The sequence below is a fragment of the Physella acuta genome, unplaced genomic scaffold, assembly GCF_028476545.2.
Source record: "Physella acuta isolate Inbredline_101_S28 unplaced genomic scaffold, ASM2847654v3 ptg000256l, whole genome shotgun sequence".
Lineage (NCBI taxonomy): Eukaryota > Metazoa > Mollusca > Gastropoda > Physidae > Physella > Physella acuta.
The window spans coordinates 579,793-607,180 of NW_026731775.1; the positions used below are offsets into that span (position 1 = coordinate 579,793).

Consider the following 27,388-nt stretch of genomic DNA (forward strand, 5'->3'; position numbering starts at 1 on the left):
CAACTGAACCAAATGTAATACACGTCAATTAAGAAATAGGCAAACAGGTTCGTCTCGAGTTTAAACCCTCTGGCAGATAAGGCTCGATCCCTCCAACATTAAAAATTAAGAACGAAGAAGAAGAAGAAGGGTTCGTCATCTAAAAGTGCCACACACTAAAGTATTTGTTGCTTGACCACCTCAATTCCACGTCCATGTTGATTTAAGAATCGTTTCTTCAAGAGATGGACCACTTCCTGTTGTAGATTCCTGGCATAGCTAAAAGATGTTCAGGTGAGGGGGAGGTTTGACCAGCAGGTCACTTTGTTGTCTGATGTTGTAGAACCGACTTACAGAAAATCTGAGAAACTGCCCCATTGTATAGCTGTCTTAGTGCGCTACAGAATTAGGTTAATGCGCTACAAAAATATATTAGTGCGCTACAAAAATATATTAGTGCGCTACAGAAATATATTAGTGCGTTACATAAATGTGTTAGTGTGCTACAGAAATATGTTAGTGCGCTTCATAGATGTGTTAGTGCGCTACACAAATGCGTTAGTGCGCTACTTAAGATTTGTTAGCAATCTACATAATCGTACCGATTTGTCCATATTAACCTTCCCACCCCAACCACACACCACCATCCCATCCCATCCCAACCATACAACCACCATCCCATCCCAACCACACAAGCACCATCCCATCCCAACCACACAACCACCATCCCATCCCAACCACACAACCACCATCCCATCCCAACCACACACCACCATCCCATCCCAACCACACAACCACCATCCCATCCCAACCACACAAGCACCATCGCATCCCATCCCAACCACACAACCACCATCGCATCCCATCCCAACCACACAACCACCATCGCATCCCATCCCAACCACACACCACCATCACATCCCAACCACACAACCACCTTCCCATCCCACCCTAACCACCTTCTCATCCCACCCCAACAATACAACCACCATCCCATCCTTACCACACACCACCATCCCATCCCAACCACACAACCACCTTCCCATCCCACCCCAACCACCTTCTCATTCTACCCCAACCACACAACCACCATCCCATCCCACCCTAACCACACAACCACCTTCCTATCCCACCCCAACCACCTTCTCATCCCACCCCAACCACACAACCACCATCCCATCCCAACAATACAACCACCATCCCATCCCACCCCAACCACACAAGCACCATCTCATCCCAACCACACAACCACCTTCCTATCCCAACCACACAACCACCATCGTATCCCATCCCAACCACACAACCACCTTCCCATCCCAACCACACACCACCATCACATCCCAAACACACACCACCATCCCATCCCAACCACACAACCACCATCCCACCCCAACCACACAACCACCATCCCATCCCATCCCACCCCAACCACACAACCACACAACCACCATCCCATCCCACCCCAACAATACAACCACCATCCCATCCCACCACAACCACACAACCACCATCCCAACAAATTAGCCGGGGTAATTTCTATAATAAATATACATGGCTTCTTTTTAATAGATTACTTTTTGCCTGTCTAGGCAATAACAATGAAGTGTTAAAGAGTTGGCTATTGTTATGGTAATTAGTACACTTGTCACAGTAACAACAGATGCAACATCCGTGGTAGCTTGAGTATGGCAAGATGTGTTTTTGGTGTTTTAGTAGTCGCTTTTTTTGGTATTTTAGTTAATGTTTTTGGCATTTTAATTTGTGCTTTTGGTATTTTAGTTTATGTTTTTGACATTTTAGTTTGTGTTTTTGGTATTTTAGTTTATGCTTTTGGTATTTTAGTTTATGTTTTTTATATTTTAGTTTATGCTTTCGGTTTTTTAGTTGATGTTTTTGGCGTTTTAGTTTGTGCTTTTTGGTATTTTAGTTTATGTTTTTGGCATTTTAGTTGTGCTTTTGGTATTTTTGTTTGTGTTTTTGGCATTTTAGTTTGTGTTTTTGGCATTTTAGTTTGTGTTTTTGGTATTTTAGTTTATGCTTTTGGTATTTTAGTTTATGTTTTTGATATTTTAGTTCATGCTTTTGGTTTTTAGTTGATGCCTTTGGTATTTTAGTTGATTCTTTTGGTATTTAGTTGTTGCTTTTGGTATTTTAGTTGTGTTGTGTTTTAGTTTGTAAAAAAAAAAGTCGCGGACATTTATTTGTGATGATGGTTTTGGTATTTGAGAAATTGAACAGGCAAATGACCTAATATAAATTTGTAAACTCTGGCCTCCAGAAATATGCATAAAATAAGAAAAAAAACCTGTTAATTTCAAGCCACTTGAAGCACTTCGTGATGTTAGTAAAGAGAAACGACAAGCCTCTCGTTCACATCTAACACAGACTTCTGTTGAGGAGGGGGGTGAGAGACAACCGTTTAGAAGTTTGTACAATATCATACTCAACCCGTCCAGATCTAATACAGACTTCTGCTAGGGACAACCGTTTAGAAGTTTGTACAATATCATACTCAACCCGTCCAGATCTAATACAGACTTCTGCTAGGGACAACCGTTTAGAAGTTTGTACAATATCATACTCAACCCGTCCAGATCTAATACAGACTTCTGCTAGGGACAACCGTTTAGAAGTTTGTACAATATCATACTCAACCCGTCCAGATCTAATACAGACTTCTGCTAGGGACAACCGTTTAGAAGTTTGTACAATATCATACTCAACCCGTCCAGATCTAATACAGACTTCTGCTAGGGACAACCGTTTAGAAGTTTGTACAATATCATACTCAACCCGTCCAGATCTAATACAGACTTCTGCTAGGGACAACCGTTTAGAAGTTTGTACAATATCATACTCAACCCGTCCAGATCTAATACAGACTTCTGCTAGGGACAACCGTTTAGAAGTTTGTACAATATCATACTCAACCCGTCCAGATCTAACACAGACTTCTGCTGGGGACAACCGTTTAGAAGTTTGTACAATATCATACTCGACCCACTACGTCAACAGAAGACGTGTACTTTAGGTCATGTGACTCGACATGGTGGGTGTTTGTTTTTATTTTCCAAATACTCCAACCCAGCAATCGATTCTATCGCTGGTTCAGAATTCGATCATCGATTTCAGCGTTTGCTTTTGGAACAGCAAAACACGTTGATGTGTTCGCACCTTGAAACCCGAGAGCGCAAGGTGATGGCTTAATGAGGTGTCCCATGCTGACTGATTCTGATACGGAGCAATGAGCGTGGATAATGCAGCCGGATTTCGATATGGAGCACTGAACGAAAATAATACAAACCGATTCCTATATAATGCAATGAACTGAATTATAACATGCTGATCCCGATATGGAGAAGTGAACTAAAACAATACAGTCTGGTTTTGGTATGAAGGAATGAATTGAAATATTACTGACAGATTCCGGTTTGGTACAATAAAAGAAATTTCTTTTTCTTAGAATGTGCAGTAAACAGATATAGACTCGGGTTTGACAAAATGCAGCAGTCAAAATAGCAAGAAAATGTGAAGAGATTAAATATTACAAAAAATTTAATGTGTTTGATACAGTATTGTAATGTTTCGTATATCTATATGAAACAGTACTCAAGTTATAGTCTTTTGAAAAACTAAAAGTACAATAATTTCCACTTCCGTTTATCGGGAATTGTTGAAACGTTGATACAGAACTACAAATTTGATTTAATACTTATTTATGAAATTTCATCAACCTAACTGTAACGGTACTCAAGTTATCGTGTTTACAGATACACATACACATGCATACACACATACACACACAGAGACATACGAACAGAATTGCAAAGTCCAGTTTTTCCGACTGGATTACGCATAAAACGCCAAAAAAATTAATACATCTGGATCTATTATTTTTTGCCCGGATGTGATGAAGGAATGAGGTGTAAAACTATGAAAACTGTGAAAATTTCAGGTGATTTTGTGCACGATTACAATCCTTCCTCTTTACTCTATACTCTGTATACGTGAAAGTAAAAATTGATGTAACTGTTAAATTTAGTGTTGCTTCAGAAGAACCAAAGAATTACTTCTAAATATCATGTTCATGACCATAGCTGTTCAGTTCAGACTTCTCAGATCAGACGAACTCTAGCAGGGGCAATAAGTCAAACAGGGGCGATAAATTGATGCACTCTGGCCACTGACGCGCATGTCAATGTTTATTGCTTCCGCGTGTGAGACGAGGGGACGCCGGGAAATATCACCAGCGTGAAAATGGGACGGTTGTTGATCTTTTCACTTTGAGGTCACACACAGCTGACCTCTGACCCAACCAAGGCTGATAGAAATGATTATAGATTTAAATACCATAGCAGGGTAAAAGAAGAAAAAAAGCTTTTTGAGACCTTTGTTTATTATTATTTACTTAAAAACCGCTTCCAATTTTGTGGAGACATTTTTTTTCTTTCAGTGAAAAAAATGTTTTGAATGCATTTTGTAATATGATAATTATTCATAGAGCTAAAAATGCTACTTAGAGAACAGTGGTTCTTAACACTTTGGAGGTACCGAACCACACCAGTTTCATTCATTTGTGCATTCACCGAACTATTCTTAATAGGAAAAAAAAAATTTGATTTTTTTAAAAGTCAAAGCACAGGTAAATAGCATAAAATTAACCGTGCATCAACATCACTGTGATCAAAGAACAAAAACCATTAAAAAAAAATTTTCACTCAAAAAAAAAATACTAATCGATATTTACTACAAATCATTGTGACTTCTGCTGTTGATTTTCAGACACCAGTTCTCAAATGTGGAGCTTCACATTGAATTCAGTTAGCGTTGTGTTCTTGTATTTTTCATCTTTATGCAACTTAAAAAAAATTCTCTTAGTTTGTTCGGTGTTATGCGAGAACAGCTCAACTTGGCATTGCAAATCATGCAGTTAGCACGCTGACTCACTTCAAATTCCGTTATACATGTGAATCCATATTGTACCTATTCGTCCGACCACTTTTCTTTTGCTTGACATAGTTAGTATGAATGTATTAAAATATTAAGATAGAAATCAAACGACGTACCATCACGACAGTCATACGTCGACTACATGGTCACGATATAGAAATAAATGTATGATCATCACAGCACGTTCATACACGATGAACACGCGCTAGTATTGGTGGCGTTGACACAATTCGTGACGTATGTGTTTCGTGACGTCGGTGAACCCGTGACGTCAAGGGTTCCGCGATATAGAAATATCACGATGATTATACGTGTTATTTCGATCTGACGCACTTTATTACTATGTTCTTCTGTCGTGCTGTCGTATTCGAGCAGTCATCAACCACTGCTAGTTCTATCGTCCGCACTGACAATATCCGATCATGAATCCAAGAGTTGGGTGTGTGTTTTGACCCTTGAGACTGACACCCCCTGGGGTTAGATCGAACCCAGGTTAAGAACCACTGCTCTCGATCAAAGCAACATCTTAAATTACATTTCAAAGTTCCATTAACTTTTTTTTAACTTTAAAAATAAAAATTTGCGTTAGTAGTTTTTTTTCTTGCCGAATAGGACAGCTTTGTGTAACATGACAGACAGCCTGTTAAACGTGACATGACAGTCAAGTTTGAGATGATATGACAGTCAAGTTTGAGATGATATGACAGTCAAGTTTGAGATGATATGACAGTCAAGTTTGAGATGATATGACAGTCAAGTTTGAGATGATATGACAGTCAAGTTTGAGATGATATGACAGTCAAGTTTGCGATGATATGACAGTCAAGTTTGAGATGACATGACAATCAAATTTGAGATGACATGACAGTCAAATTTGAGATGATATGACAGTCAAATTTGAGATTATATGGCCGTCAAGTTTGAGATGACATGACAGTCAAGTTTGAGATGATATGACAGCCCTGTTTCTACTTCCGTGACATTAAAGATAGTCTAGCATTGCGTGACAAGAATGGTAATCTGGTATAGCGTGACAACAATGATACTCTTGATGGCGTGACAACAATGATAGTCTAGTATAGCGTGACACTAAAGATAGCTTTACACGGCGTGACAGTATTGATAGCTTGGCATGACGTGACACTAAAGATAGCTTTACATGACAAGACACTAAAGATAACTTTACATGACGTGACACTAAAGATAACTTTACATGACAAGACACTAAAGATAACTTTACATGACAAGACACTAAAGATAACTTTACATGACGTGACACTAAAGATAACTTTACATGACAAGACACTAAAGATATTTTACATGACGTGACACTAAAGATAGCTTTGCATGACGTGACACTAAAGATAGCTTTGCATAACGTGACACTAAAGATAGCTTTACATGACGTGACACTAAAGATAGCTTTGCATGACGTGACACTAAAGATATCATTGCATGACGTGACACTATAGCTTTGCATGACGTGACAAGAATAATAGTCATGTACGGCGTGACACTAAAGATAGCTTTGCATGACGTGACACTAAAGATATCATTGCATGACGTGACACTAAATATAGCTTTGCATGACGTGACAAGAATAATAGTCATGTACGGCGTGACACTAAAGATAGCTTTGCATGACGTGACACTAAAGATATCATTGCATGACATGACACTAAATATAGCTTTGCATGACGTGACAAGAATAATAGTCATGTACGGCGTGACACTAAAGATAGCTTTGCATGACGTGACACTAAAGATATCATTGCATGACGTGACACTAAATATAGCTTTGCATGACGTGACAAGAATAATAGTCATGTACGGCGTGACACTAAAGATAGCTTTGCATAACGTAACACTAAAGATAGCTTTGCATGACGTGACAACAGAGAGCCTGTCTGTCGTGACATCAACAACGACAAGCATGTAACCAAACATGACCCTCCATCAACCCATGTCGTACAACCAGGCCCGGGGGGGGGGGGGGGGGGGGTGGGGCGCCCAACAATACATCCTCTGAATACTTGATAACAAACAGCACACATTCAACAGCAAGCCGATCGATATTCGAGTTGATTGTATCGTCAGAAGAGATCGATCACTACGAAAAGTATCGAAATATTTTTTTTCTTTTATTGAAATTGTAATCGAAAAAGAAAACTGCATTTAGTGCATAAAATATCAGTTTTTAAAACACTTCAAATTGTCAGAAATATTATTGATTTTGAGCATTTCTGCCAGGCGTTTTTTTTTTACCAACAATTTTTTAGAAAAAAATTTATTATCAGCCTGGTATAAAGAGAAGTTATCGTTCTTGACTTTCAGAAGGCAGGAGACATGTTTTTTAATTAATATTCGAGCCAACTGGCCATCAGAGTTTCTTTCAGGCATCTTTTCGGGGGGAGGGAGAGGCCCGTCCCTTCCCCTTCCGAAGAAAGTCTACCCCCCCCCCCCCCGTACGAAATGGAATTTATATAGAAGATATTTACTTTTAACAGTGTCGTCGTCCTCCCCCCTTGAAAATTTTCGTCCCCCCCCCCCCCCCCCCCCCCGGAGAAAAAAGTCTGAAAGAAATACTGCTGGCCATCACTGCAATTATCAACAAAATGCAAAGCTTAGACCCTGCTAAGCGTGGCAGTTTTGTGAAATTATAGAATCTCATTTATTGATATTCCGTAGTTAACTCCCTTTAGTTCCCGCAATATTTTATGGTTGTTTCCTATCTTGGAAGTTGGAGTAATTGATCTCATGTTGCCAATTGCAATATTATATTGACTTAAAGCCTTTTTTCGGTACGCTCTTGCATTCGATATTATATTGACTTATGGCCTTTTTTGTGGTACGCTCTTGCATTCAATATTATATTGACGTGTGTTTATTTTTATTTATTTTTTTAATTTTTTTTTTTTTTGGGGGGTTGGGGTTATGCTGTTGAATACAATATTTATATTGACTTGTGGTTTTTTTTAGTATGATGTTAAATAAAATTATATATATATACATATATATATATATATATATATATATATATATATATATATATATATATATATATATATATATATATATATATATATAATATTGACTTATCAGTAGATTTTATTTTTGCTATTCTGATCTGCTCATAGTACACGCAACATCAAATGGGTTGTGATGAAAGATCATTTTAACAAAAAACAATAACAGCTCTTTACAAAATCTACTTCGATTCAGTTCTTGACTGTGTAGCCAGAAAATAGAAAATTGTAGGTGGGATGGCCGTGGAGCCAGAAGATATAAAAGTAGGTTGGATGATAACTTGGGTTAGCATTACCACAAGCTTATGTGTAGATTGGTCTCCAGGAAAAAGTTATAACTCATCATCCGAAATTCTCTCGTTCGATACCAATTTCCAACGACCTATCCCTGTTTATATGACGCTCCTGAGGTAACCCAGCTTTACAGAGTACCCAATCTCAGTTGGGGAGTGTAATGGTGCGGTCATTGTGTGACACAATTCACCAGTAGGAAGAACATACACACTGACAGTCTGCTGAATTTAGCTAGACGACAAACTGGCCATGTGAATAGAACACGATCGTGCTAAGGACAAAACCCCATCGATTTTGCATGATATTTACAACAGCAATTAAAAGTGTTAATGCTAAATTAATGAGAGGAACCCAATATTTTACAGCAACAATCGTGGATCTTTATGGGTAGTTTTTTTTTATATCTCTTGCAGTTGAGAGAACAAGTGTCTTATGGGTGGTTAGGTGAGGGGAGGTGGTTAATGGGTGGTTAGGTTAGTGGAGGTGGTTAATGGGTGGTTAAGTGAGGGGGAGGTGGTTAGGTTAGTGGAGGTGGTTAATGGGTGGTTAAGTGAGGGGGAGGTGGTTAATGGGTGGTTAGATGAGGGGAGTGTGTAATGGGTGGTTAGGTGAGGGGAGGTGAGGGGAGGTGTGTAATGGGTGGTTAGATGAGGGGAGTGTGTAATGGGTGGTTAGGTGAGGGGAGGTGTGTAATGGGTGGTTAGGTGAGGGGAGGTGTGTAATGGGTGGTTAGGTGAGGGGAGGTGGTTAATGGGTGGTTAGGTGAGGGGAGATGGTTAATGGGTGGTTAGGTGAGGGGAGGTGTGTAATGGGTGGTTAGGTGAGGGGAGGTGTGTAATGGGTGGTTAGGTGAGGGGAGGTGACGGGAGGTGTTTAATGAGTGGCTAGGTGAGTGGTGAGTGGTGGTGAGGGAATGTGGTTAGGTGAGGGGATGTGTGTTGATGGGTGGTTAAGTGAGAAGAGGGGAGGGGAGTGTCTTATGCTTGTGAAATATTCCAGACTTTGAAGCTTCATGACAAAACGAGTTAACCGCACCAAGCAAAAACTGATCCAGAAATTCAATAATCGACTAAATGGGAAAGAAACCATTCGACGATTTTTTTTGTTGTTTAGCAAAAAGGCGAAGCTGAGTTTGGCCTGCTAGAGATGTCAATGACCTTTGTGATGCATCGCCATTTAAACGCGGCAGGAGATGTTGCGCTGCCAATTAACGTTCAGCACTGATTGATTAAGGCTAAAGATTTGAAAAGAGTTGTTTGGTGGTGGGGGGGGGGGGGCTGGGTCATGGAGAAATGCTGAACAGGTAGCTGTGTGTGTGTGTTTGTGTGCGTGCGTGTTGTGTGTGTTTGTATGTGTGTCTGTGCGTGCGTGTGTTTGCGCACGCACGGTCGCACGCGTTTTTTTGCAGCATATTTGTGCGCTGGGGCGTGTGTTTGCGCACGTGACTGTGTTGAGACATGCCCAGTTGAGTGAGATTTAAACTTGGCCCGAACTATTTTTCTCACTCCCGCTATGTGAGAGCGGTCTCAGGCATTCACTAAATGAGAAATAATGAACACAACAATAGGTATTGTCAATGCTATGGATTGCTGGAGAAATCGTGGACGGAAATATTTCCTAGGTCGAGACGATGTTCTCCAATCAAGCGTGACAAGTTAGAGCCCAAGGTTTGTTGGACTGTGAAATCCTATCGACAACTTCAGCCACCTACCCTAATGACAAGTTCACTCGCCCACCCTATCGACAAGTTTAGTGGACCGATTTTACAAGTTGTCACCCACTATATCGACAAGTTCAGTCACCCACTATATCGACAAGTCCAGTCACCCAATCGACAAGTTCAGACACCCACTATATCGACAAGTCCAGTCACCCACTATATCGACAAGTTCAGTAACCCACTATATCGACAAGTTCAGTCACCCACTATATCGACAAGTTTAGTGGACCGATTTTACAAGTTGTCACCCACTATATCGACAAGTTCAGTCACCCAATATATCGACAAGTTCAGTCACCCACTATATCGACAAGTTCAGCCACCCAATATATTGACAAGTTCAGTCAGCCAATCGACAAGTTCAGTCACCCACTATATCAACAAGTTCAACACCCACTATATCGACAAGATCAGTCACCCACTATATCGACAAGATCAGTCACCCAATCAACAAGTTCAGTCACCCACTATATTGACAAGTTCAGTCACCCAATACATTGACAAGTTATATCAGCCAATCGACAAGTTCAGTCACCCACTATATCAACAAGTTCAACACCCACTATATCGACAAGATCAGTCACCCACTATATCGACAAGATCAGTCACCCACTATATCGACAAGTTCAGTCACCCAATCAAAACGTTCAGTCACCCAATCAAAACGTTCAGTCACCCAATCAAAAAGTTCAGTCACCCACTTTCTTCCCAACCACACAAGTATCCCCACTAAATAAATAGCTTTGTCCAGCAAGTTGATTTTCAATATAAAAAAATAATAAACCGGGAGTGATCTCCCCTAAACTTTCTCGAATATCCTTATATAACACTACGTGGGATGACAACTCGGAAAATAGACATGATTTTTAATTACTTAAACTTTTTAAAAATAGAATAGAATCTCGTAGAAAAAAGAACTGCGCACCAAGCGAACGCCAAAACAAAATGTGCATAATAGTGCGGAATATTATTAGTACTTTATAAATTTACATGCGTTTTTTGAGAAATTGGAAATTGCGTAAATTACTACTTTCGGTCAACAGAAATTACTCAAAGGGGAGATCACACCCGGTTTATTATTTCACATTTTGTTGAAAAGTTATAAAATTTCGTTGGATTCTACATATGTCAATAATGGCATTTCATCATAAAGGCCAACACTTATTTGTTCACATTGTAAACTGTCCAGTATTAGTCATGTCTTTTACATGTTCACATTGTAAACTGTCCAGTATTAGTCATGTCTTTACATGTTCACATTGTAAACTGTCCAGTATTAGTCATGTCTTTTACATGTTCACATTGTAAACTGTCCAGTATTAGTCATGTCTTTTAAATGTTCACATTGTAAACTGTCCAGTTTTAGACATGTCTTTTAAATGTTCACATTGTAAACTGCCAATATTAGTCATGTCTTTACATGTTCACGTTGTAAACTGTCCAGAATTACTTATGTCTTTTACATGTTCACATTGTAAACTGTCCAGTATTAGTCATGTCTTTTAAATGTTCACATTGTAAACTGTCCAGTATTAGTCATGTCTTTTAAATGTTCACACGTGTGTTAAGTCAACCTGGATACCCATTTTGAAAATAAAAAGAACTAGATCGAATTGTATGAACAAAAGGACATAAAATCAATATCCTTATTGATCTCTATAGCTTTCTTGTATTGATTTCAACACGTTTCTTTCACATAAAGACGAGAGAAAGTCATTTGAACTCAGTTGTTTGGTACTGTGCAATCGATGGCATTTGTTATTTCCCCTGAAAACCGGAAATAAAGACAGTTAAATAGAAAGTGAAAATAGCACCGAAATTATTTACAGAAAACCCAAATTTCTAAAGTCACTGGCAATAGTTGTGTTCTAAATCGTTTGTACCACAATCTCTAAAACTTACTAAAGCAAGAGCATACTTTGGGCAACTGATACGAATTTCATAAACCGATGAAAACATTTAGTTTATAACAAGACGCCTGCGACAGATAAGATAGAGCCCATCTGTTTCAATGACCTCGACATACATGCGGATAGTGTGGTCAGCACTAAGCCACCTATACTTCACAAACGTCAGGTACCCATCAAAGCTGGGTGAACTCAGAGAAGTCCTATGGAATCGGTGTTTCTTCCAGACTATTTTCTCCGGGGGGTGGGGGGGGGGGGACTTGACCTTTCCGGTGAAGGGGTGGGGGCGGTCTAAAATTTTCCGGGGGCCGACTGGGGGCGGACACTGTTTAAAGTATATATTTTCTATATAAATTCCATTTCGTTCGGGGCGCGGTAGACTTTTTTCGCCGTTCCCACCCCCTCCCCGAAGAGATGCCTGGAAGAAACTCTGTATGGAATATCGCTCGGGATCCGAACTCGAGACTTGCCGGTTAGTGGTCGTGAATTCTACCATCCGATCACGTCGGCCTTTTCCTATTTATACATTACCCAGTTTTGCGCTATGTTGTTTATGTGTCGAAAAATAAAAAATCTTCGTTGATATTTATATTTTCCTTCTTTTAATGTTTGTCAGAATTGGATGATCTAAATGTAGATAAGTAAAAAAAAAAGAAAAAAATACGGCCTAAAATATATTGATTATCAATAATTTTCAATTGATATTTTTAGCCATAAGATGTTATAATTGATTTTCTTGTTTTCACTGCCTGTAATGGAAAACTTTTGTGTTCTAAAATAATTATTTAAATATTGATTCGCTTTGTTGACTGGAGGAAAAACGTATGCATTGTACCATTACAAATTTGACCCATACACATTATTGTATAAACTAACTTTAGCTAACTTTCAAGAAAGTAATTTTTACTTTCTCGTATACAGAGTATAGAGGGAGTATAGTAATCGTGCACAAAAATCACGTGAAATTTTGACAGTTTTCATCGTTTTACACCTCAGTACTTCATCATAGGGGACTTATTTTAATCGGACAAAAATAATAAATGCAGATTTATCAAAATCTCCGCATTTTACGATTCATTGAATCGGAAAAACTTAATTTTGCAAACTTGTCTGTCTGTCTGTGTGTATGTCTGTGTGTCTGCGAACACTATAACTTGATTACAGTTAAAGCTAGGTTAATGAAATTTCATATATAAGTATTACATCAATTCTGTAGTTCTGTATCAACCTTTCAACGATTTCCGGAATTTTGAGTAATTTCCGGTGACCGGAAGTAGTACTTTACGCTATTCCGATTTTTCAAAAATATAAAAGCATATGAATTTATAAAAGAATAATATTTCACACTATTATACACACATGGTTTGATGTTCAATTGGTGGGCAATTCTTTTTTCTACGAGATGCTATTCTATTTTAAAAAGCTTAGGTAATTAAAAATTGATTGCCATCCCCCGTAGTGTTATATAAGAACATTCGAGAAAGTTTAGGGGACATCACTCCAACTTTATTTTTAAATCAACCAGTCATGTTTTACAAAACGTTAATGTAGTTGCGGTAAAAATAACGAAAAGCTAGACCTTAAACCTGGCGTCTGTTCTATTCACGCTGCAAATAGAAATAAACCGGGAGTGATCTCCCCAAAACTTTCTCGCAGATTTTTATATAAAATAACAGGGGATGGGAACTCGGGCTATAGACATGATTTTTAATCCATTTTAAATACTTAAAGTTTTAAAAATAGAATAAAATCTCGTAGACAAAAGAATTGCACACCAAGTGAACGCCAAATAAAAAAGTGCACAATAGTGCGCAATATTATTAGTACTTTAAAAATTTAAATCGGAAGTAGCGTAAATTACTACTTCCGGTCAACGGAAATTACTCAAAATTTAAACGAAGGTAGAGAATTAGATCTTTTACTTACATGTGAAATTTCATTTATCTATCTGAAATAGTACTCAAGTTATAGGCTTTTGAAAAATTCAAAATAGATATAAAGTACCACTTCCGGTTATCGGAAATCGCTCAAAAGTTGATAAGGATCTACGATTTTGATAAAATACTTATATATGAAATTTCATCAACCTAGCTGTAACGGTACTCAAGTTATCGTGTTTACACACGGACACACACACACACACACAGACAGACACACAGACATACGGACAAGATTGCAAAATTATGTTTTTCCGTATCAGTGAGGTGTAAAACGTCGAGATTTGTAAAAATCTCGATTTTTTTTTTTTTTGCACGATTACAAGACTTTCTCTATACTTCGTATATACGAGAAAGTAAAAACAAATAGATCTATGTCACTTGAAATTTCCAGCCTCACTTTGGGAATTCTAAACTACTTACTAGTCAATCGAGTAGTAAGACAGAAATATTAAAAGAATATAACTAAAAGTCTAACTGGTAGTCACTAACTGGCACACTACGGTGTAGTTTTATGAGTCGCATTTTTTTTAACCCTACTTAATCTGTCTTCATCTATCTGAATATAAATCTTGGACTTACATTATGTCAAATATTTTACGAATAACAAAACTCTAGTCTATGTTATGTGACATATGTAGTAGCCTATGCCATACATACAGTTTCATACGTAACAAATATCTGGTCGGCTACGTAATATATCTTATTTTATATCTTGCCTATATCGTTAGATATATTTTATGTGTATCAAGTCTTTTGCCTATATCGTGACATATTTTATGTGTAACCGCACCATTTTCACCTTTTTCCACGATGCATTTTTTTTACATATAACAACGCCCTCATCGTGTATTACTAACCACCGGATAATGTAACAATTACTTGTAGGCAAAGAAAAGCCTATTGAGTCCACAGTGAAAGAAAAGATCTAAAGATCTAGAGCCCTTTGTTCTAGAACATCTTAGCACGTGCTAACATAGCAACAGTGTCGTCATCTATCACCAGGGACGCAGTACAAAGACTGTCGCTGGACATATTTCAAGTTCTTATAACTCTTTTAAACCTGTCCTTTGTTATACAAAATCGATGGTTATTGATTGGTTTGTGAGATCAATGTTTGCGGTTAGGTTACAGGTTCGAGCCTTTCTAGAGCCGGGTTTCTTGACGTCCCTGAGGTTCATGTAATCTGACTGATATAGTGGGGGGGGGGATTACAATTTCATGGAGGGAGGGGGCCTTGAAACTTCCGGAAGAAGGGGCCGGACAGCGATTAGAGTATATATTTTCTATTTAATTAGTATTGTTTTTATATTTCGTCCGTGGGGGTGGAGGGGGGATATGGGCAATTGGCTTTGATCTTAAGAGATTTATGAAAGTAACACTGCACAGGAGTGATTAAGAATAGTTCAAGAGCCTTCTAGAACCTTCTAGAACCATCGAGACATGTTGCACAACCAATTAAAACGTTGGTTTTTTTTTTCAATCGATCACTCCATTTAGTTTTCGCACATCTTGATCAATTTTACAAGATATTGATCGGCGAGTCAAATGACGGGAAACATTAAAGTCACGTGGCATTTGAAAGACCAATCAAACGTCCAGTCTCGCGGAACCTATCTGCGAGATCTCGCACGCCACGGTGCTGTGGCCTAAATGAAACGTTAAGGCAGCAGACGTAACAAATAACCCCTCCATAAATCACTCAGTCGTCTGCTGGTACAAATCAGTCAATCAATATTTTAGCGGGCCATTTTGTGTAAAGCATGAGTCCATTTATTCGTGGGTAAATGGTACATTAATTTTATAAATGCCAGCCATTTGTTTTATTAGGCTTTACGTGGGGCAGGGAAAGGTAAAAGGACTGGTTTTAACTGTCTCGTCAACAGGGTAAAGGAGGAAGTTGGGGAGTGTTGTAATCTAATCGTGCACACAATCGAAATTATCACAATGCTCGGCCTTTTACATCTTCCTGATTCGGTAAAACCCAGTTTTGCAATTCTGTCTGTGTGTTTATTACTCTGTATGTGGCACTGTGTGTTTGTGTGTGTATGTGTATGAACCTTTAACTTGACTAGGCCTACAATTTTAGTTAGGTATGTAGATAGGGGATGGGCGGGTGGGGCGGCCGCCCCGGGCGCCGACCATCAGAGGGTGCCAAAGGGAGTGGAAAAAAATTAAGAGCTCATTTCAAGCCGAAGTATTGAGCTATACACAATCAATGGCTACAAGGCCGTACACACTGTTAACTGTTTCCTACATGAAATGTGCGGCACCAAAATAAAAACTGTTTAGAAAGTGGTACCAACCTTTCCAACGGGGGGTAGAGGGCACTTTTTCACCAAGAGTAAAATATAAATAAGGGGGGCGGGGGGATAAAACTGATTCCTCGCCCCGGACGCCGAAAGGGGTCGCTACGCCCCTGAATAGGTGGACGCAATTTCATATATTAGTATTAGATCCTATACGTAGTTTTCGATCAACTTTAGAGCGATTCCCGGTAACCGGGCGTGTAGGATTCAACTCTATTTCCGGTTTTTACAAAAAATCTTCTGCATTAAATATTTTAAGAACATTTCGCATGTATGTGTTGTTTTTTTTTTTTAACTAGCAATTTTGTCGCAAATTTTCTTACAATTTCTATAGGCCTATTCGATTGGAGGTGCCACCCCAACCTTTGCTGTTGTCTATGTATAGAGAGCTTGTAAGTTGGTCACCAACCTCTAGTTTTCGCACTTGCCAGCCTGTATTTTTCAAACCAAATGTGAATATCTTTTATTAAATTCGTTGTTTTGTTTTTTTAAATAATAGAACCGTTACACCAACTATTTTTAAGTTATTTAAAATCGTAAACAATGATAATGATAGACTGTAAGATGTAGGCTTGCTTGAAGAGAAATGTAGTCTTAGATTTTTAGATTTTTTTTGAAAGATGGGTACAGTTTTATTTAATTTGATTCTATTTCAAGTGGAAAAAAAAGTATAACTATTGCGTTTTGGTTACCCTTGGTGTTTGACAATCTTGAAGCGAGACCTAGGAAACTAATAGTCGCCATGTTTTTTGTTATCAGTGGGGATTTTTTTTTTATCTACAATGTAAACCTGAACTTGGTCAACATTGAGAACATTGGTCAATTTTTTCTTTAATTTACAAAAAAGTAATTTAAAAGGCGATTTAACGGCCAAGATTTAGTTTCTATAACCATTTTATTTTTTAAAATACAAAAGTGTAACGTCAATTTTTTTTTAAACTAGTATTTAAAACTAGTATTTAATCATCTGTTTTTTTTAAATATATATTTTTCCTTTATCCTTTCCCCTCCCACCTTCTAACTGTTATGTTAGACCTTTTTTAATTGTTGGTCTATTCCTTTTTTAATAAAGGGAGATTATTTTACGATTGTGTCAAATGTCGAATTGCTTCCCTTAAGTAAGCTTTTTCCACTGTTTACTTATAGAATGTTAAATTTTAAAGTAGTGTAAAGCATTAATTTTTATATGATTTTAATGCTGTAAAGTAGGCTAGTAGAAGTATCAGCCTCTGTCCTGCTGCCCTAGACCTACGCCTACGAATGTTGCCTACGGCCATCAGACAACAAATGAGAGACACTGGCCGTTTGAGCAAGCAAGCAGAAACCAATTGACAGAGTTATCCTCACATCATGCACTCACACTGTCCAGTTTATTGAACACTTGATCTGTGTAGGGATACATTGCCAAGTTAAAAAAAACAACACCAATCTTAAACAGATAAAATATGTTTAACTGAACTCAAAACAGAAACATAACAGAAATGTGAGAAAGAATTTAATTCTTAAAGCTTTTTTTTATTAGACTGTATGGCACATGTATCAATAAATGCAGTACAATGGTAAAAAAATTAAGGATTGTATGTTAGGAAACAAAGTGGTTGACTGATTAGGTAACTCTACAGTCACAAGTTTGTTAAGCCTATGTCTAGTACAATAATAAGATTGATAGACTACATACACCACGGTGTTTTTACAAGTGGGTAGTCTTGACCCTGGGGAATTGTGGGCATCCAAACGCCATTACAAATAAAAGATTTAATTTTCTTGCACAATCAAAAAGATTTTAAAGATTTCACAGGGACGAATCGGTCTTTAAAAACCAGCTCTATTATCTATGGCAGAATCTGTAACAATTAAATCAGTACAACATTTTGTTTCTCTAATTTACTAGATCCAAAAACTACAGACATAGAATATATACTCCAAGGTATAGCACTTCCTTTCAAACTCACAGAGTTAAGGCACTTGGTATAGAATGTGTCAGAATGGTGACTATGACTAAAACAACAAACAGCAATAAAATATACATCAATTTTACATGAAAGTTCACAGGTAAATATAATACATTTACAAGAATACATTTCTTCAGTACTTTCAAGGTAAGTAAACAGATTTTAGGAGCTGCCTCTAACATAATTAAAAATATACCAAAATCCCAAGATTAATTAATTAAAAGTCAATTTGAAAAAAAATAAAGTTTTAAAAACAGCTGGGTTTTTTTTGCTTGCAAAGTATTAACAGATTCTAACTAACATACATCAAATCACCAGATACTAAGTAAAATTTTAATCAGATTAATGAGCAATCAACACATAATAGGAAAATATAAGTTGCATCAAGAGAAAAATGGAGTTTATAATTATTGCACACACTTTAAGTAGACACTTGTACTGAAACTAAAACATAATATTAATTTTAAAATATAACAAAAATTTACACCATAGAAACCATAAAGCTTAGTTCAATATAAAAAAAACTTTTATAGAAAAATAAAGGAGCACTATATCATTACTAAATTTTCACCATTTTTTTTTTAAACTTAACTAATTTAACATTTTTAAAAACTTACAACAAATTAAAAAAATTTAAATTAATGTATTTGATTGCTTATTGTGACACTGCTGCATTTGCTATTTACATAAGCCACCTTTTAAAATCAGAACCTTTTTCTTTAATTATTTGTGCTAAAACACAAAGTGGCTAGCTCATGATATATAAAGATATTGTCTTACTTTTTCATTCTAAAAATAACAGCAAATCATATAAGTGGACTTGAATAAAATCTCTGACTGACAGCACCAACGGTTGACTTAATGTTTTGGTTTTACAGCCTGGGTAGGGCTTGTAGGCAAGGTGATTTATGAGAAGACAGTGAACTTTTTTCAATACATCCTTATTTTGGAAAAGTACAAATGGCAAAAAAATTCATTAATTTTTTTTTTAAATTTAATTAGACCTGAGGGTATGGACTTAGGAAGAATAACACCATTCCTATCCCAATTTTCACAAGTACAATACTTTATCTCATTTAGTACCAAAAATAATTATTATTTTACTGATATCTACTGCTAAAAACAAAGGACATAAATTAAAAATACAGTTGAGCTTCTGATATTTTATGGTTTTGAATCAACATCATAACAGGCATAAATCAAGGTCAGTATTTTCACTTAATGTCTATTAATACTTAATCATGTAACTAATAAATGCTTTGATTTCAAAATCTTATTAATTGAAAACAAATGGAATGAAATACATTTTTTAATCATGTAATTTTTTTATAATTGATGTAGATTTAAATTAACAGAAAGATAGTGTGTATTTTTGTTTCACAGCAAAATTAATGTTTTTAAAAGAACTTACGGGGATGAATATCACAAGCTATCTAAGATTAAAATTTATTCACTCCAACAAAATGACAGTATAAGAAACCTTTGCTAAGTTCTACTGAAACAACAGAACATCTGTAAATATGGACTCAAGCATTACACAAAATCCGACAAAGTAAAGGAACCAGGTTTTGCCTTTGGGAAGATCTCCTCGTCTGGTGAATATGATCTAGATATAGAGAAATAGATACCAGAGTTATCTCTGTGTGAAATTAATGAACAAACTTCTTAATTATTAAATGCTCAAACTACTAACAAAAGTGATCTGGCTTTATGAAAAAATTTAGAATAAATTTTCACTCAAATTAAATTAGGTCCTAAATATATTTTAACATATCCAGCTAAAGTTGAAGAAAATGTGTACAATTTTCTAACACTTTTACTAATACCTGGTTCATATCTCTACTTTTTACCAGCTACTTTAAACTTTGATCTAGGTATTAATCTCAGCATTAATCACACTAAATTAGGTGGAAAGGTAGTGTACAAGCACTATTGACATTCATGTGCTGTGTCCCAAGACTAAACCTTATTTGACTGCTACCACTGTCATACTCACCATTATAATCTCCACAACAGCAAACCCAACCAGACTGATGCCCAGCATAAAGTACATGCCACCATTGGCATCAACGTCAACACCTCGATATATTGACAAACATATGCTGACCTAGGGAATTGACACATCAGTTTATATCACTTAAAACAATAAAACATTTTTAATCACACAATCTGAGAATTTTAAACCAAGAACTAATTGAATTATTAAGGGCCTAAAAATCTCTTGAGGCTTTTAGGTCTAAAGTTGAGAGCCAAGAGTTTAAAATCAGATTGTTTGTTGCTTACCAATGCCATGACAACCACCAATCCTACAAACAAGACTTGAATTAACCTCTGCAATTTGAAACAACAATTGACATAAATATTTTAGTTCACTGAATCTATAATAAAACTGTAAACATCAGACCACTAAAGAAGCAGGAATGTCTGAAGTAAAGGAATATGAATGACTGAAGTAAAGAAATAGGAATGTCTGAAGTAAAAAAATAGGAATTTCTAAGGTAAAGAAAGAGGAATGTCTGAAGTAAAGAAAGAGGAATGTCTAAAAGCCCTAGAGAAAAACATTGGTTCTTTTTTTTTTGGCTTTAATGCGAAAACACTAAAGCTCATCAGGTATATATTTTACAAAGTAATATCTTTCAAGTAAATTGAACAGAGTACATTTTCAAGTGTAAATATAAAATGAAATAATAATGGTGAGAGCTATTTTAACAAAGTGAATACACAACAAACTGTGTTACCAACAAAAAAACAGAAAAGATAATAAAAACGTACAGATGTTGGAGACTGAGCACTATCATGGTAGACAGCGTACTCAGTGGTGGCAGCACCATCTGCACTGTTGGCAACAGGGGGCGGCACTGGTCTGACTCCAGACAATATTGGTGTTCTGCTATCTGCCATTTCTGAGAAATTAAAAACATCTTTTGAGCACACAATTACAAACCTTATAAGGGGGAGACTAAATCCAGATGATAAATGAGTCTTATTAAGTTCTAAGGTCTTACATATTGTAGGGAGTTACCTGAGCAATTGATACAAGTTACAGTATTGGTCATTACTATAAAATGCACACTTTCTTAGCATAATAACAAACACACATACATAGGCCTACATGTGAAAAAAAAAATTGTTTTTGTTTTACTAGAATCTAACGTAAAATATTTTGTGACAACATTTGGACAGTTTGAAGTATTTTGTTGAGGGGGGGGGGGGGGTGTCATACATAAATGTAAGCCCTAGCAAGGGGGGGGGTGTATAAAACCCAAATTCTAATTCTACCCCTAGGACTATCTTACTATGTGACTGTGCAAGTCTAGATAAACCCAGACTGGTTAAACTTCTAACCTTAGTCTAACACTAAAAACAAAAAAATAATCAGCCTGTAAATTTTACTTACATAAAAAAAGTGGAACCGTTCAAAAACTTTAAATAAGAGAAACATATAAATTCACTACAATCACACAAAACTACACCTAAACAGACAAAACTACAAAAAACACATCAAACATACTAAATACACCCAAACACCCAGTCAAGTTGCTACCATAACCTTCGACATGAGGTGCCTAACATAGGGGTCAACCATAAAGCTAAAGCTGGATGTTGGATTTACCAATTTACTTCAGTAAAAGTAAAGGATCAAAAAACTAATCACAAGTCACAACATACATAGACCATAATGACTGGTATTATGGTCATTTGATTTATGCAAGGGTTCATTATTCATAAAATGGTATGAATAACATGTAGAGTAGAATTTGTAATGTATACCATGGCGGCAATTAAAAACTTGTGTACACAAGTTCACGACGTCCTGTTATGCCGGCTGGGGGGCAAGAACATGGTTTTGGCTTTCATTTTCCATTCTAGGATAATTTTAAAATTCTCTCTTTTCTCTGCCACTGAGTAAGCTAGATATTTAAATATGGTGTCAAATGTTCTCTTAAGGGGTTAGGAACTTAATAGTGTATTTGAAATAACAGAACATTTTAATTTACAAATTCCATAATTCAATTCTACCTTCCTATAGTAAAAAATAAAGGTAATCTATCATTTTAGGTACGTAAATTGCCTGCGGCTAGTAATGTATGAAAAAGTTACCTCATTGTCAAGGCTTTAATAGAAGTATATTGTGATATATTTGTGTCAAATATTATAGATAAATGAATAATAAACCTAGTCTATATCAACGGCTAAATATATCAATAAAGGCAAGAAATTAACTTTAAACAGCAGTGTTTGCGAGCAGAATTCGCTATATAAAAAGCGGCCATCTGTAGTTAGAGTGGCTTCCCCTGAATCTTGCGCTATAAGTTTACAATAAAAAAAAAGATGGCTGCTATAGTAAATGAGCATGGTAGCATCTGTTGGAAACATCGCTAGCCTTCATTTATTACTGAAAAGTTTTAATTCAGTTGTTAAAAAACAGGTAGATCTACATAAATGAAACTTTGAAACATTTTTATAATTTTCTAAACTAAAATCCTCCTATAAATGTGAAATAGGCCAAATTATTAAAATTTAAGGAGTCACCTGTTTTTCACATTACTAGTCGCGGGCGATTTTACGTAGATCAACCTAAAACGATAGATTACCAAAATAATAGGCCTAGATTCTAGATCTAGTTTTAAATTTAATACAGGCCTATGGCCTAGACTAATTTATTATTAGGCCGATGATAGCCGGAATAAGATACGCATGCGCAATGGAGAGAAACTACGACTTGCCTTCGCGGCGATGTTTTCTATGGTACTGTGCATGCGTGTGTTTACAACCGCAGAACCCTAACACCAACCCTAATCCTATCTCTAATCCTAACCCTAACCCTAATCCTATCCCTAACCCTAGTCCTAATCCTATCCCTAACCCTAATCCTACCCCTAACCCTCATTCTAGCCCTAACCCTAGCCATAGGTCACTGCACATGCGCAGAGCTATCTTTTGCCGACTAAGTGGAGACGTTGGGGAGAAAAATCTTCTTCCGAGTAGTCACTTCGTTATTATTATGTATGGACTAAGTAATATGTATGTAGCCTACCCAATTCACTATCCCTCAACAAGTACAAGACTAAATTTCTAGTTAAGTCTAGATCTAGAGGTCTAGTAGTTAGTAGTTGTATACTCACTATGCCTATATGACAGTATATGATATGTAATGTCTATAGTATGTATGGGTCTATGCTGTTACTGTTACAATTACAAATTACAATTAAATACTAAATAATAGTAAATAGTAAATAACTAAATTACTGTTACTACTGACTTGTGACTTGACTGAATAGTTTTTTTAGTTACCTTGCCTATTTGTAGTTTATTTTGCCGACAGATAGACGATAGATCTAGATCTAGATCTTGTACTGAAAAGAATCTTTAATGGGATCTTGATCTAATGGTTATGTTAATATGTTGTATACTAGTAATATGTACAGTGTACAGTATTTAGTTTAGATTGTAGATTGCATAAATGACGGTGTTGCCGAGTCAAGCATAAACATTTTGTGTCACATGCTTAATGTTTTGTCAACAGCAATTTTATTGGCTTACTATTTTATTCTAAAAATAACAGCAAATCAGATACGAGTTTACTCTCTTGACTTCAATAGAATCATATGATTTGGAAATGTCCTCCCCGCAAGTGACTGCTACAGATACAGGTGCTATTTACCACGAATTAACACCAAAATTAGTATGTCGTCATTTAAAATTAAGTAATAATAACAGAAAAATATTAATATTGAAAATACTAGATCTAGATTTATAAACTTTTGTTTTTGTATATAAATAAAAAGTGATGGCTAAAACTAGATCTAGATCTACTTCTAGATACGCGCACGTCTAAAAATAACTTAAATTAATAAATTTTAACTTCGATAGTTTAATTAGATTTTAGATCAGATCTAGATCTAGTAATAAATAGCTTTGTTTACATTTTTCAAGTATCTAGATTAGATCGAAACGATTTTAAATCTAGATCTGGAGCTAGTAAGTTTTTATTAAAATTCTGGATCTAAAAATTATTATTACCGGCTTATGATTTGGAGTTTTTCCGCTATAATTTTGTATGGTTACCTCCCTTCGACTATTACTTTCAGGTATGGATTGTAAGGCTGATCAATGTTGCTACTCTATGCATGATGGTTGTAAGTAGGCTTACTAATTTAAATATAATTTAAATAGACCCTATATACTAGTATTTTTTTTTTGTGTATAAGCCAACTCTTTATTTGAAACCAAGAGTATCAGTGACACTTCTTCTTAATCAGTCTTATCCATTCCATCAACTCCTATAACTAGTATTAAACCGGTACTTAACATTTTTATGGGCTATATACTAATACTATGCAGGGTTAAGTTCAGTTCTAGAAAATATATATGTTAACCAGTGTGTGTGTCGTCTTCCTGTCCCCCCTGGAAAAAATGTCTATAGGTCAATATGTTGTATGATCAATGGCGCAATTGAATTCATCACTTGTTTAATTATAAACAGTCACACTTTTTTTTGCCAAGTTTCAGCTGCCATTCGACCCCTACCCCTGCCCTCCCCCATCGTCACAAAACGTCACACTTTGGTTGACCTCCCCTCCATTGTCTACATTATTTTTTTCCTTAGGGGATACAACCAAACTTGGTATGATTTTGTCTAAAATATTAATTGAGTCGTTTCCCTTTGTCCAGAAAAAAATATTTTTAAAAATATAAAAATATATATAGTCGGCCTTCACTTATTATTACCTCTTTTCACAGATAGCTGTTATTCTATGTTTCGTGCAAGGACATAAAAATGGCTCATTCTATTTGTTGGTTTGCAACTTGATAAGTAAGTACAATATAACTGAAAGATCTGCAAGTCTTAGTAAGTTTTTCTCTGAGCTGACACGGCAATTTCCATTCAAGTATCTTTATCTGCATGTGCTTTAGCAACTTTGATGGAAATTATATTACTGAGCAAAACTTTTCCTGTAAATCTTTTCACAAATTTTACACTTCTTCTTTGTTTTATCACTTTAATTTTTAAAAGAATTAACAAAACCAGAAAGAATGTATTGCGCACTATTTAGACATCTAGTTATTAATTGCCTACAAACCTTTGTCATTTTTTTTTCTTTACAGTAAGTGCTATCGTTTGTGGAGTAGTGGTAAGTTTTTTTAAAATTTCAATATTTTCCAGCATATACTACAATGGGGTGTGTAATTCAACTAGACATATAAGGCAACCCCAATTAAAAATTCCAGTTAAAAAATAGTTATGGATATATACTCTCCTGGCTTAAAAGATTTTAGTGGGTTGAAAAGTCATATATTATTTTCATACAAAATTAAGATTAAGAATGTGCTGGAAATAAATTATACCATTTATAGTGATATTTACTTTACATTTACAGAGAATAAATAAAAGGCACTGCCGTTATTTAGCTACAACATAGCATTATAAATAGTTCATATGGGATTTTTTTGCATCTTTATTTATTTAATTTTTTTATCAAATTCTTATAGAACTGGTGGTACAAAAGTGGTGATTTGGTATGTAGAAGTATTAGTACACTGTTAAAATAAGCTTATAATATTTAAAATTTTAAACAGTGTGTTTGTGTTATTCATATGTGTTACAAATGTTAACAGAGATATTTGAACACCCTTATTTATTCTGAAACAGCCTATAAATATACAGTCAGTTGTTTTTTGTTTTTTCTTAAATTAAAAAATCTGTTTTTCTTTTTTTCTGTATACAGGGCAGTGAAAAATACTGGTTTGTCATCTTGGTTGCCGTGGTGATTTTTTTTCAGTGTATAAGCACTGATGTATTTGTATTCAAAGAGGAGCCACCTCCAGCAATGACAACAACACCCTCACCACACACATTGAACTGGACCACCATGTTGCCTCCATCAACACGCCAGGCTTTTCAAAATCTTATCAAACAATAGCAGTTGCACTGTTAGTGTGCACACTGGCAACTACCAAAACATGCCTTTCATAACAGTATTAGTGCTTATGCATTGTGCAATATTTACAATTTTTATTTATTTAAATAATTTCTTACAGATGAAAAAAAATGCAATTCTAAATTTTATTAGAAAATGTATCTTAAATATGATCTTTTTCTTTATATTTAAAATTCATAATCCAAAGATGTTACATACCAGCTTAAAAATGTAAATAAGCATTAATTAACTTCTTTTACTTTGTCAGACAGCCCTTATTTTATTTGTCCATTAGAAGCTCATTTGACTAAAAGACCCTGTTTATTGTTTTACATATTATTTGCCATATTCCATTTTGCAGTGCTTTAGCAGAAATGAGGTGAAAAATTCCATGTTTTTAGGTGTAATCATACAATTTCTACCATATAATTTTCTAGTTCAGTGTATGTTATTTTTTATCATTTTTAAAATGTCTTGAGTTAAGAATTACAACTAAATCAAAACTATTTTATATTAATTTAAATCATTTTTGCTGTGAATAAAAAAATATGCATCAAAAGATTGGGCCTAATTTTTATTATTTTTGTGCAATTGTTTTGACAATTAATTACTATTTTAATTGGCAGATATGGGCAAAGTGTTATTTTGTTTTATTAGACCATCATACTTTTTAAAATTAAATGTTATAACATGAAACACCAGGGGTGGACTGCCCCCACCCCCTATGACCAGTCTGTCCAGATCCTGAAGAAATCATAATTATTAATAGCTATAACATAATAGCTATAACATAATAGCTATAACAACGAATCTCCCATTGAGTCTTTAACGTGGGTCTTGCACTTGGACACATCCAGGATAACACCAGAGTGTCCCCCTTCGGAGAAAAAAGTCTGGAAGAAACACTGGATAGCACTTTACCATTAACACAGAGGCCGTCACAAGCATTTATTTTATAGGATTATAGGGGGGGGAGGAGATGACTCCACGCAAAACACCTGCGGCCGCAGTTATATTTTGATCTAGAATCTAGATCTAGATCTAGATCTGTCTCTACAGTAAACGTAATCTACACAACTGACTTTTTTTTATGACTACAAAATGAAAAGGCAATGCCAGTTTGATAAACACCCTTGTAGGCCTAAACACGAAACAATCGTGTTAATAATTTAACGGTTTTTTTTTGTTTTTTTTTTGTATCAAGTTATTTTATGAAAGTAAAATTTTAATGGTTTTGGTTTTAATATCCAGTTTCAGTCACATAGATCTATATAGAGCCCCTATTTTAGTCTATACCTGTATACTGTACTGTATTATAAATTATGGACACATGCACTAAATTTATGTTGAACCAACGAAAGAAAACTCAAAGTAGATTTATTAATAGTGTTG

At 35.8% G+C, this 27,388-nt stretch overlaps 2 protein-coding genes across 2 annotated transcripts; one reads left to right on the forward strand and one right to left on the reverse strand.

Moving 5' to 3' along the window:
• The first annotated feature begins 9,744 nt into the window (after nucleotides 1-9,744).
• LOC131938718 (uncharacterized) lies at nucleotides 9,745-26,549 on the forward strand. The gene is made up of 7 exons (XM_059296849.1): nucleotides 9,745-9,916; nucleotides 23,641-23,760; nucleotides 24,167-24,214; nucleotides 24,819-24,891; nucleotides 25,185-25,210; nucleotides 25,569-25,595; nucleotides 25,805-26,549. Exons 1-7 carry the CDS (start codon nucleotides 9,791-9,793, stop codon nucleotides 25,997-25,999), a joined length of 615 nt encoding a protein of 204 aa, XP_059152832.1. The 5' UTR covers nucleotides 9,745-9,790; the 3' UTR covers nucleotides 26,000-26,549.
• Nucleotides 17,601-23,594, reverse strand: LOC131938719 (uncharacterized). Its single transcript, XM_059296850.1, has 5 exons — nucleotides 23,370-23,594; nucleotides 20,847-20,977; nucleotides 20,358-20,405; nucleotides 20,071-20,181; nucleotides 17,601-19,680 (listed from the first exon to the last, which is right to left on the reverse strand). Exons 2-5 carry the CDS (start codon nucleotides 20,973-20,975, stop codon nucleotides 19,567-19,569), a joined length of 402 nt encoding a protein of 133 aa, XP_059152833.1. The 5' UTR covers nucleotides 20,976-20,977; nucleotides 23,370-23,594; the 3' UTR covers nucleotides 17,601-19,566.
• Nucleotides 26,550-27,388: the final 839 nt, after the last annotated feature.